This window comes from Miniopterus natalensis, chromosome 11, assembly GCF_054644295.1.
Source record: "Miniopterus natalensis isolate mMinNat1 chromosome 11, mMinNat1.hap1, whole genome shotgun sequence".
Lineage (NCBI taxonomy): Eukaryota > Metazoa > Chordata > Mammalia > Chiroptera > Miniopteridae > Miniopterus > Miniopterus natalensis.
The window spans coordinates 68,057,420-68,069,464 of NC_142091.1; the positions used below are offsets into that span (position 1 = coordinate 68,057,420).

Consider the following 12,045-nt stretch of genomic DNA (forward strand, 5'->3'; position numbering starts at 1 on the left):
ACCAAAAGCAAAATGAGAAGTGACAGGCACGTTGGCTTCTAGATGCTGCCACGTTAATTCCTTGTGGGGCACTTACTCCAGATCTGAGCAGAAAAACCTTTCTTTTTTCTAAAGAAAACAGCTACTTCTTTACAGGGCTGACTGTGCGCTGGGCAGGCTGGAAATGGAACCTTCGCGGCTTTTGGCGATTACTGGGTATGGAGGCTGTGGCTGGATCGCACAGGGTTCTCTCCTTTTACCCATCCCTTCAACATTGTAGCAGCCAAACCACATCTCTCAGGAAGCTCTTCGCTCTGAAGAAGCACTTAAAAAAGAATCTGATCATGCATTCTGATTTTTTTGATTCCAAAATTTTCATCATACTGGCATGTTTTGTTTTTAATTTTTATTGATTTTAGAGAGAGGGGAAGGGAGAGAGACACCGATTTGTTGCTCCACTTACTGATGCACTCGTTGGTGGATTCCTGTGTGTATCCTGACCTGGAATCAAGCCTGCAACCTTGGAGCACTGGGAGACACTCTAACCAACTGAGCTACCTGGCCAGGGCCAATACTGGAGTGCTTTTAATAAACTTTCTCCAACACCATTTGGAGCAAAAACAAGTATTTCTGTACAACTTTCAAACAAGGTTTTCCCTCAGCAGTGTGTAACTGTTTGAGGACTTGCCCATTAGATACCCTTTTAAGGACAAAAAGTGGGCTTTTGCCTGGGTACTTTCTAGATACTTAAAATGCAGATTAATAGTTTTAGGATGTGAGTAAGGTAGGAAACAGGAAAAGGCCATTTGCAGACTCCTAGGTAAAGAGTGCGGGCAGATAGCATTCCCTCTAAAGAGACTCATAGTGCGAGCAGTGGGTGGAGCAGGTGGGCAGTATATGGGGGCTCTGTACTAGCTGCCCAATTACCTGTAAACCTACAACTGTTCTCCAAGTGAACTCTAGTTAAAAAAAGAACAAAAACACAGACACTGGGCTTGTAATAAATCACGCTGCCATGTGGTTCTAATCACTGGTCCCCTGGGGTGTGGTGGTGGCTGAGTTTGGACGTGACAGTGAAGAGGAAGCTTCTAACCCAATGGGACAGAAAGACGGTAAAGTCAAATGGCAGCTGGCAGGACCCGGAGTTCAAGCCCCTTCTTGAACAGGATGCTAGCCCACTGGCACGACAGGCTGTAGACGGTGGACTGTGCTTGTGAGGGATGTTAAAGATTATGCAGTTAACCAATCAATGGAAACAACTGGTTAGAGAGAAAGAATTTTAATCCATGGGCTTTTAAACTCACATAACCGTGTTGAACATAATATATGCAACATTATTTCCGGGTACTAAACATGGGAACACCTCATCCTGAGATGCCTGAGACACCAGTCTGACTGACCCCGCAGCAGGAGGAAGCAACGCAGGCTTTAACACAGCACAGTGCAGGATCTGCTTACAGCGCAGTTTGATCCCTTACAACTGATTTGCTCATCATTTTAGACAGACTATCTACTGGTGAAAATGAGGTGTATCTGGGCTGTAGTTCCAAGAGCACACGCTTCAACTTCTGATAAAGGAAGCTTTTCTATACTTCATAATAAAGTTTCATTTTATGAAAAATAATTTAATTCGCGAGGTGTGCATCCTGAAGGAACGCACAGTGCAAGGTCAGCACATACGAACACACAGCACAGCACACCTCCAACGAGCACAGTTCCCACCCACACAACTCCCTCATTACAAACGTCTCACCCAAAACATGCCAGGGACGCAGGCGCGTGGCGTGGCCCAGGCGCCCTACGGGTACGTGTAGATGTGCAAGGATGGGTACGCCGCCATGCTGGCGCGGCTTCTCTTTGTGGCAAGAAAGCTGCTCCTGCGCCAGTCTGGCTTCGCTTCTGGAGCTGGCTCTTGGCTGGTGTTTGTGCTTCTCTTTGGAGAGCATGATACTGTAAATCCTGGCTTTTCTCTCTGTGCAAACAAGATATAAAAGTTGAGCTCACTTTATGTTGCAATTTCTAAAGTTAGAATGAGGATTCAGGTTGTCTTACAAGGACTCAGTGAGGAGCAGCTGTCGCAGGGCAGAGGCGAGTCAAGCATTCGCCCTCGCCCCTCAGAGCGCCAGCCGCCCACGGGCAGTATTTTAACTGCTCCAAGAGGTTCAGGAAACTGCATTTTACCAGCTGTCTGGAAGTTACATGCCTACGTCTGTTAGAGAAATATTATGGTAGGCACTTTAGGAAAATGAAGGAGAGGTACGCGTTTGGCTGGCACTCCCCCAGTGCACTGGGTTTCACTGGGTCCTGGTTCCACGCTACGGCTCACCCAGCACGTTTCAGTCGCGTGATGTGGTGTTAGCCACCCAGACTTCTGGTAACGAATGCTGAGCGAGGAGAAAGGACAAGCCCGTCACTGATGGGTCTGTCAGGGCAGGAACTCTCTTTGATTTTACTCTCTCTGCACCTCTTTCCCTTGCCCTTCAGTTTCTGTTGTACCCGGTGGTCGGACTATCCTGCCACCCCTTGCAGAGGGTCACTGCCTTAAGGTAGGGATCACGTCTCACTGTCCTCAGAGGGCCCCACACCCAGCAGGCTCTCCACTGGATACCGCTGGGTTAATGAGCACATCAGCCTGACAGTTCTCAAGCAACAGATTTGAGAAGACAGCAGGGACTTCACCTTCAGAGAACTGCATCTATACCTAGTATACCTGCGTAACCCAGTGTTTTTTTAAAATATATCTTTATTGACTTCAGAGAGAGGAAGGGAGAGGGAGAGAGAGAAATAGAAACATCGATGATGAGAAAGTTATTGATCGGCGACCTCCTGCACACCCCTGACTGGGAATCGAGCCTGAAACTGGGCATGTGCCTTGACCAGGAATTGAACTGCGATCTCCTGGATCCTAGGTCGATGCTCAACCGCTGAGCCACGCCAGCCGGGCTAACCCAGTGGTTTTCAGTGTCTCCTCGAACACATGCCAGTGCCCCCCAGTGCTATGTGTCCACCCCTCTTCCTCCCTGTCAGGAGAGAACATGCATGTGCCAATGGGCAAGAGCGCGTCGCAGGGATAAATATGAACTCACTCTTCTAAGAAAGCCAACCACTCACAAACCTCGGTGTTGAAGGGTCCCTGTGACATGGCCCGTGGAGCACACTTCGCGGCTGGTGGCATCCCCTGCTTGTGAATCACCCCTCGGGGTGCAAGCGGCTGCGCTCTCTGTTCCCACTGTTTGACCTGAGGTGCTGCCATGAAGTTACAGAGTAACAGCTGCCTAACAAACGTTCGTTGAAATAAAACTAAATTCTCCACGGCCAGCTGCTGGTGCCGGGGGTGGGGTAGGGTGGGGTGGGGGGCTGCCTGCGTCCTTCAGTACCTGTGGGCTGGCCTCAGGGTGGTCAGGCGGTTTGTCGCCGGAGGGTGCAAATTCCCTCCGCTGCTCACCTGAGCAGAACAAATCTGAGAAGGCGGACCTGTGTGGGTAGTGGCTCACCACCCTGCAAATCGCGTAACACATTTCCGAACCCAATAAAGCACGCCACCGGCACGAGTCGCAGCATACCGGGGGCGCCTGCGCTGGCTCTTTAGTCCCGGGCAGAATCAAGGCGCTTGCTTTGGACGGGTCCAGGGAGCTGTCTTTGTCTCTTCCATTTAACTGTGACTAAAACAAATGGACATTCTCATTAAAATGTCTACTTGGACAAATGTGCTATGTAGAAAGTGCATTACCTGAGTGTTTTTAATGCATGCATGTTGATTCATTATGATGCTCTAACGCTGAAAGAGAGGCGGGACAAACAGACAAAAATTCAGTGAAAAGAGGGAAACTAATGCTTACCGAACGCCTCGCACACGCCAGGCCTTTTACACGGGCTCACACCTCATCTTCTCAACCATCCTCATCACACAGTATTTTAGATGAAGAAACGGAGTCCCAGAGTGGTTAAGTATCGCACAGAAAATTACGTAGTGGGGGCGACATGTGAACTCAAAACAGACTTCAGAGGCCGTATCTTTGTCACTATTACACTACGCCCCAGATGTCCCTCAATACTGAGTAGAGACGGTTGTGCCTGGGAAGGCTCCCCAGTGAAACGCAGGGGGCGCCAAGTTACCTTGCTGTCATTCACAGGGCAGCACTCCACCTGAGGAGGGCCAATTTTACACCCTGTCCACTAAGAATTAGCTACTGTTGTACCAAAACATTTTATTTTTTAAAAATAATTTTATTGATTTCAGCGAGAGGAAGGGGGAGAGAGACAGGAACATCAATGAGGAGAGAGTCACCGATCTGCTGCCTCCTGCACTCCCCCTCACCAGGGATCGAGCTGCAACCTGGGCATGTGCCCTGACAAGGAATCGAACCGTGACCTCCTGGTTCATGAGTTGATGCTCAAAGTCTGAGCCATGCTGGCCGGGCCCAAACTTATTTTTATACATAAAAGAATCAAAGATTTTATGGCCACAAAACTCCAGCGGACTGAAAGTTGGCTAGGTACCTCTGTGTTCCCTGCATCCTATTCTGTTATATCACTTGCTGTTTACTTATCCAAATCCCAGCCCAGACTCCAAGGTCCCTGAGGAAGGGACAGGGTCTGGTTCAATGTCAAATTCCCAACATTCAGCCGGGGACTTGGCCCATAGTAGTCACAAAACACAATTTGTTGAATAAATGGATGGGTGGATGGTAAAGCAGCCTGTTCTATGTTCTGGGTACAAAGTCACAAATCACCAATATTTGATGTCAGACATCAGTGGTGTCTAATCCAAAGCAGAGCCAATCTCCCCACCAATTTTAATGTTCCCCTGCTCCCAGTGGCACTGACAGGTAAGGGTGACCCAGAGGGTTACTGTGCTCTTCGCCCTGTGGGAGAGACATACTGACTAGAAAAATCAGAGAATCTGTGTGACAGAGAGTCAAGGATGGAACAGATATAGAGACCTGACATAAACTCATGCATATATGGCCATTTAATTTCCAAAAAAGGAGCCAAGAATATACAAGGGGGGGGAAAATAGTTTCTTCAATAAATGGTGTTGGAAAAACTAGGTATCCACATGTGAAAGAATGAAATTGTACCCCTATCTTGTACCATACACAAAAGTCAATTCAAAATGGATTAAAAACCTAAATTAAAAACCTGAAACTGGCTCGGCTGGGTGTGGCTCAGCGGTTGAGCATCAGCCTAGGATCCAGGAGATCACGGCTTGATTCCTGGTCAGGGCACATGCCTGGGTTGTGGGCTCAGTTCCCAGTTGGGGGCATGCAGGAGGCAGCCAATCAATGACTCTGTCTTCATTGATGTTTCTATCTCTTTCTCTCTCCCTTTCCCTTTCCCTTCCTCAATCTGAGGTCAATAAAGATATATTAAAAAAAAAAAAGTCTCATAAAAATAGTTCTTTAAAAAACAAAAACAAAACCTGAAACTGTAAAACCCCTAGAAGAAAACATAGGAAGTAGGCTCCTTGACATAGGTCTTGGCAATGATTTTTTTGGATTTGACACCAAAAGCAAAGACAACAAAAGAAAAAAATAAATAAGTGAGACTACATCAACTAAAAAGCTTCTGCACAGCAAAGAAAATCATCAACACAATGAAAAGGCAACCTACCGAATTGGAGAAAATATTTGCAAACGATATGTTATTTAGCCATAAAAAAGAAGGAAATTCTGCCATTTGTGACAACATAGATGAACTTGGAGGATGTTATGCTAAGTGAAATAAGCCAGACAGAGGAAGACAAATATTACATGGTATCACTTAAATGTGGAACCTAAGAAAGTCAAACTCATAGAAACAGAGAGTAGATGGTGGCTGCCGGGGGGCTGGAAGGTGGGGCAAATAGGGAGAGGATGGTAAAAGGGTACAAACTTTCAGTTGTCAGATAAGGTCCAAGGATCTGATGTAAAACATGGTGACTATAGTTAATAATACTGTATTGTGTAATTAAAATTTGCTAAGAGTAGAACTGAACATGTTCTCACCAAAAGAAAAAAAAAGGTAAATATGTGAGGTGCTGGATGTGTTAACTCAATGGTGGGAATCCTTTCACAATGAAGACACATATGAAATCACCACATTGTGCACTTTAAAAACATTACAAAAAAGTTTTAATAAACTTCCCATGAGTGAGTTAAAAAAAAAAGTCAAGCAAAAATATTACCTCATTCATCCTTGGTCTTTCATTTCTTATTGCTGAAGAACTGGTGTTCTCTGAACTTTTTAAAAAGGTAGGCTGCTTTTGCAGCGTAGAAGCAAATCCTGCCCTTTTCTAGAAGGATTGAGTGCAAAGAGAATGTTTTTCAAATGACCCATTGCAATGAATCTATTCATAATTGACCCAGTTCACCCAACAGTAAAACTCCGGCTTCTGAAAGCGTTTCAACGCTAGAAAGCAGAGGTCATGACGTGGGTGCAGCAACTCAGAGAGAGTCGAGGAAGGAGCCATCCAGGTGTCTCTCGCCTGGACCCGGCCTGACCCCTCAGCACCCAGCAACCCTGGACTAGCTCCAGCCACTCTTTTTCCAGCCTTTTCCACCACTCCCCTCTGGAAACCCAGACTTGGTCAATACCCAGACTTGTTCCAAAACACGGCAGAGGATCCGAGGGCCATGGCTGAATGCTGCTCAGAGGTGTCCAGAGGACCATGAAAGAGCTCTGAACTCAAGTCGGAAAGCTTCCCCCTCCCTCCCCCTTCTGGTTTACGGTAACCGGCAGCCCCGTCCTGCCACCCATGGGATACTCTAACCAGACAGCGGAAACAGGCAGCAGAGCTTCCTTACCAGGGCATCTTCTGTTGACTTCAACTCCCGCATCAAATTATTTTTCTGATACTGTTCATTTCGCTGTTTCCTCGTCTGAAGTGGCTTTTTTTTCTTCTTACACATCTTCTTCTTATGATTCAACTATTCCAGAAAGTACATAGACACGCGTCACTGAGGATTCCAGAGGACTCTCTTCACACAACCCTCAAGACACAATGGCCAGCCCAGTGTGCGGCCCTCAGTGTTAAACTGTTGCTGGTTTGAAGAACAAACAGTTCAGTTTCCTCCTTACCAGAGGCTGCTCCCCACTTAACACCTCCAAATCCCACTATCACACACATACAGCTGAAGGGGCTCCTATACCAATGACCAAATATCTGTGATTTATAATTTGAAACCAGGTTACTTATGGCAATAATGTCAGGTACAGACAATACTGATTATTCAATGTGTGGTTAAAAGATTCTGTTTGCTTGTTACTACAAGGTAGTTTTAATAATTAAGCAAATGAAGCTCAGGACTAGTTTTCTAGGCACCTGTGGTGTGGTGAAGCTTAATCTGATATTGCTGTAAATCCAGTTGAAGAAACTGTAGGGTCCAGTCTAATTTGGCTGGCTCCTCCTGTCAGCGTTAATCTCACCCTATGATGGAGATATGTCTTAATGCAATTAGGAAATCATGTGCATAATAAACAACAAGGAATATTTTGTTGTTTCTAAATATCATCTTATATGTCACCTATGTAAGAAAAAGTCTGTGAACAGATGGGCAAAAAGGTTACTTAATATATGCGAGTATAAAAAACTATCTAAGTCTACGTGAATAAAGAAATGCTTTTTAGCCCTGGCCGGGAAGCACAGCAGGTTGGAGCACCATCCTGACCGCTAACACTGAGGGTTTCATTCCCGGTCAGGGCGCATACAAGAATCAACCAATGAATGAATAAATGAGTGGAACAATAAGTTGATGTTTCTCTCTCTCTCTCAAATTAATAAATAAAAATTAAAAAAAAAGAAATACTTAAGGGTCATTTTGTTTTTAATCCTTACCTGAGGATATTTTTTCCATTGCTTTTCAGAAAGAGCGGAAAGGAGAGAGAAACTTCGATGTGAGAGAGACACATCGACTGGCTGCCTCCCGCACTCACCCTAACTGGGGTCGGGGATAGAGCCTGCAACTGAGGTGTGTGCCCTTGACCGGAATCAAACCCAGGACCCTTCAGTCCTCAGGCCAATGCTCTAACCACTGAGCAAAACCAGCTAGGGCTATGGGCCATTGTTTTAATAAAAGAACTATAACCAACTTTAAATTTTCAATTACAGTTTACATTTGATATTATTTTGTATTAGTTTCAGGTGTACAGCATAGTGGTTAGACAACCATATACTTTACAAAGTGGTCCCTTGATATTTCCAATACCTACCTGGCGCCATCCATAGTTATTATAGTATTATTGACTATATTTCCTATGCTGTACTTTACTATTTGTAATTACCAATTTGTACTTCTTAAGGCCTTTACCTTTTTTACCCAGTCCTCTAAAGCTCCTCCCCTCTGACAACCAAGTATGGGTCATTTTAAACAACCTCTACCTCTTAACGTGGTTTTCACTTTTAGTTAAACTTTCCCCCCCCACTTTTAGTTAACTTGGGAATAAATATAGAGTCCTCATATAGCCCCCCGCCTGATTTTTAAAATGAAAGTTGTAAGGACAAAGTGAAAGACTCCATAACCAGTTAGGACACTATTGCTATGTTTTCTGCAGGTCTTACAAGAGTTGGAATATTCCACCAAATTATCCAGTAGTGTCATGCTTTTTTAAGGCCTGGGCATAAGAGTATCTAATCTTACCTCATCTGCTATGTTCAGGAGGTGAACAGGGAGGCCGTCTGAGAGGGAACTGTCAGAACCACTGGTGCTGTTTTCCAAAGGAGAGAAGAAAGGAAAATGCCTGATATTAACATCTGGAAGTATACCATTTACCAGACCAGCCATATGGGGTTAGGATACCTACTCAGCTATATTTGCCCATACTTTGTTTCAGTTACTAAGAATTATTATTATTTTTAAAAAATATATCTTTATTGATTTCAGAGAGAGGATGGGAGAGGCAGAGAGAGATAGAAACATCAATGATGAGCGAGTCATTGATCGGCAGCCTCCTGCATGCCCCCGACTGGGGATGGAGCCCACACCCTGGGCATGTGCCCTGACTGGGAATCGAACTGTGATCTCCTCTGAGCCATGCCCGGCTGGGCAAATTACTAAGAATTATTGATGAGCATATTCATTCATTCACTCTGCATGCCTACTGCATGCCAGGTAATGCATCAGGCACAGGACACAGAGATGGACATGGCAGAGCCCCTGTCCCAAGGAATTTGCAATCTGTGTGGCAAAATAAAAATACCAACCAGCCAGATGGACAGAGCTGCCCTTGGCGGCAACCACGAGAGGCTGAAGGATTCTTAACATGCAGCCCCAGAAAATGCCAGGGGACTGTGATTAGTTTGAAAGCAGGGGCTCTGTCTCATTCATTCCTGTCTGTCCAATACCAGTTCAAACAGTCATGATCCTACCAGATACTCTTTAAAAATGCATTCAACATATAAATAAATATATTTACTGCAAAGAATCTATAGGTCAGAGACTAGGAATATTACTTTCATCACCCCAATTCTCGCTTCAAACTTTTGGATGCATGTCTAGACTGATCTAAAATCTTCTCAAAGCCCGGCCGGGCGTGGCTCAGTGGTTGAGCATTTACCTAGGATCCAGGTGATCGGGGTTCGATTCCTGGTCAGGGCACATGCCTGGGTTGCCGGTTTGATCCCCCAGTTGGGGGCGTGCAGGAGGCAGCCGATCAATGACTCTCTCATCATTGATGTTTCTATCTCTCTCTCTCCCCCTCCTTTCCTCTCTCTGAAATCAATAAAGATATATTTAAAAAATAACAAAAATAAAATAAAATCTTCCCCACAAATGGCCCAGCCCCCTTTTTTCAAGGGCTGGGGTGAAGGAGGCCTCAGATAACTGGCCCTTCTTCCTTCACCGTGTGTTCCATTATATCTTCCCCTTTCCCAGTCTGTGGAGGCCAGAACCGAGAGCTGTGCTCCATGACATGAGCTCCATACAGAAAAACGTCTCAGGCGCAAAACTCAAATCTGGGAAAAGACAGCATTTCAAACCATTCTTTGGCTCAGGCTTTCGTCCTGTTCATGCGCCCTCCCTCCTGCCAGGCACAAAGAGGAGCCCCGCAGGAGACTGCGGCAAGAAAGCCTCCTCTTCTCTGATCTAGCTCCCAATTCCCTGCTCCCACAGGGCTCTTCCAGCCTGAGCAGCAGCCTTCGAGGCCACTGATAATAGTCTCTGAAGTCCCTTTCAGGGATAACAGAAAGCTAACAAATGGGATAAAAGCATTAGGTACAGTATGGCCCAGGAATGTAGAAAACACAGAGCAAACTCCAACTGAGCTCATACTCAGTCTGCTTCTCCGTGAGATGCTGAGAATGGAAAGGGGGCGCCTGTGGGGGCTCCTGACTGGCAAACTGGTTTCGGTAATTCCTAACTGAATCCGTGGGGGTTTCCCAGCTGAGCCAGCTAGAATGCAGCCTGGCTGTTTTGAGCTGACTCCCTTGGGATCTTTTATATGAGTTGATACACAGGGGACATTTAGTTTTTGAGGGTGAAGGTGAAGAGGGTTGGCACACTGGTCCTGGGGTTAGGCAAAGGATTCTGGGAGAGTGGGAGAGGAGACACGGTGAACGGGGCCCTCCATCTGGCCTGATGGTCTGGTTTAAGGTTGCTAAGGAGACATCTGGGAGACTCAGCCAGCAGAACGGCTTTAGGGCCCAGATGGGAATGTGCCACATAGTGTGGGAGAGCCATCTGCTTCCCACTGTCCACCATAGGCCACAGTGCAGCCCCTGGCAGAAGACCTCCAAGCCCAGCCCGGGAGCCCTCTGAGGGCAGCTGGCTCAGGCTTGAGGCACTTTGGCTGGTAACCTGGAGTAGAAGGTGTTCTTGCGCACACATGAGATACCCGCCCACCTGGGGGCTTCCTAAATAGCTGTGGAGACTTTGAAGGTGGGGCTGAGATCCTACATAATAAATTAATTCAACAAATAATACTGAGCTCTCCCTATGTGCCAAGTACTGCTGTAGATGCATGAGATATAGAGGTGAACAAAATAAAGATCTCTGGCCTTGTGGAACCTACATCCTAGTAGGGGAAGGTAATAAATAATAGATACAACAGAGTTGTAAATGATACAGAATGACAGAGGTGATAAAATGCTATGGAAAAATCAGAGCACCAACGAGGATGGGGAATGGCAGGAGGGCGAAGGCAGGGGAGCAAGTTGCAGTGTCAGAGTGATGAAGGCAGGCCACACTGAAGCAAACACGTGAAGGGGGTGAAAGAGTTGGCCATGTGGGCATCTGGGGGAAGAGTATCCAGGCAGCTGGAACTGCCAGTGCAAAGGCCCTGAGGCAGAAGAGGGCCTAGCAAGTCTGAGGGAGAGTGAGGAGGCCAGTGGACTATAGCAGTGGTGAGAGGGTGAGCACAGAGATCACAGAGGTTTCAGGTGGCTAGATCCTGAAGCCTTGTAGGCCATTCAGTGAAGGCCTCTGGGCTTTTTGTCTGAGTGAACTGGGGGAGCCATTAAGGTGTTTTAAACAGAGGAATGACATGATCTGATACGTGTTTTAAAAATAATCACTCTCGTCCTGACCAGGTAGCTCAGTTGGTTAGAGCATTGTCCTGATACGCCAAGGTTGTGGGTTCGACCCCCAGTCAGGGCATACACAAGAATCAACCAATGAATGCATAAATGAGTGGAACAACAAATTGATGTTTCTCTCTCTTGCTCTCTTCCTGTCTCTCTTTAAAATCAATTTAAAAAGAAGTGATACCAGCTCAGACTTGGACTTCTTTACTTTATCTGCACTTACTCTGTTGGGATCTCATCCAGTCTTAAGGTTTAAATATCTATCCAGCCTGGCTGGTGTGGCTCAGCAGTTGAACACTGACTGATAATCTAGGAGGTCACAGTTGAATTTCTGGTCAGGGCACATGCCTGGATTTCAGGCTCGATCCCCAGCGGGGGTGGCGGGGGGGAACACAGGCGTGCAGGAGGCAGCTGATCAATGACTCTCATCACTGATGTTTCTCTATCTCTCTCTCCCTCTCTCTAAAATCAATAAAAATATTTAAAAAATCTATCTAATGATGACTCTATTAGATTTCACTGAATTCCAGACTCATATAGCCAAGTGCCTATTGAATGTCTCCATTTAG

At 46.1% G+C, this 12,045-nt stretch overlaps 1 protein-coding gene across 1 annotated transcript in view; it reads right to left on the minus strand.

The window, feature by feature from the left end:
- Positions 1-1,777: 1,777 nt before the first annotated feature.
- AGBL2 (AGBL carboxypeptidase 2) overlaps positions 1,778-12,045 on the minus strand; it is a 32,114-nt gene continuing 21,846 nt past the window's right edge. Inside the window, exons 14-18 of the mRNA XM_016203984.2 lie at positions 8,598-8,664; positions 6,765-6,887; positions 6,146-6,253; positions 3,543-3,641; positions 1,778-1,951 (exon numbers count right to left, since the gene is read on the minus strand). Coding sequence (XP_016059470.2) covers positions 1,778-1,951; positions 3,543-3,641; positions 6,146-6,253; positions 6,765-6,887; positions 8,598-8,664 — 571 coding nt within the window. The remainder of the gene's footprint in view (positions 1,952-3,542; positions 3,642-6,145; positions 6,254-6,764; positions 6,888-8,597; positions 8,665-12,045) is intronic.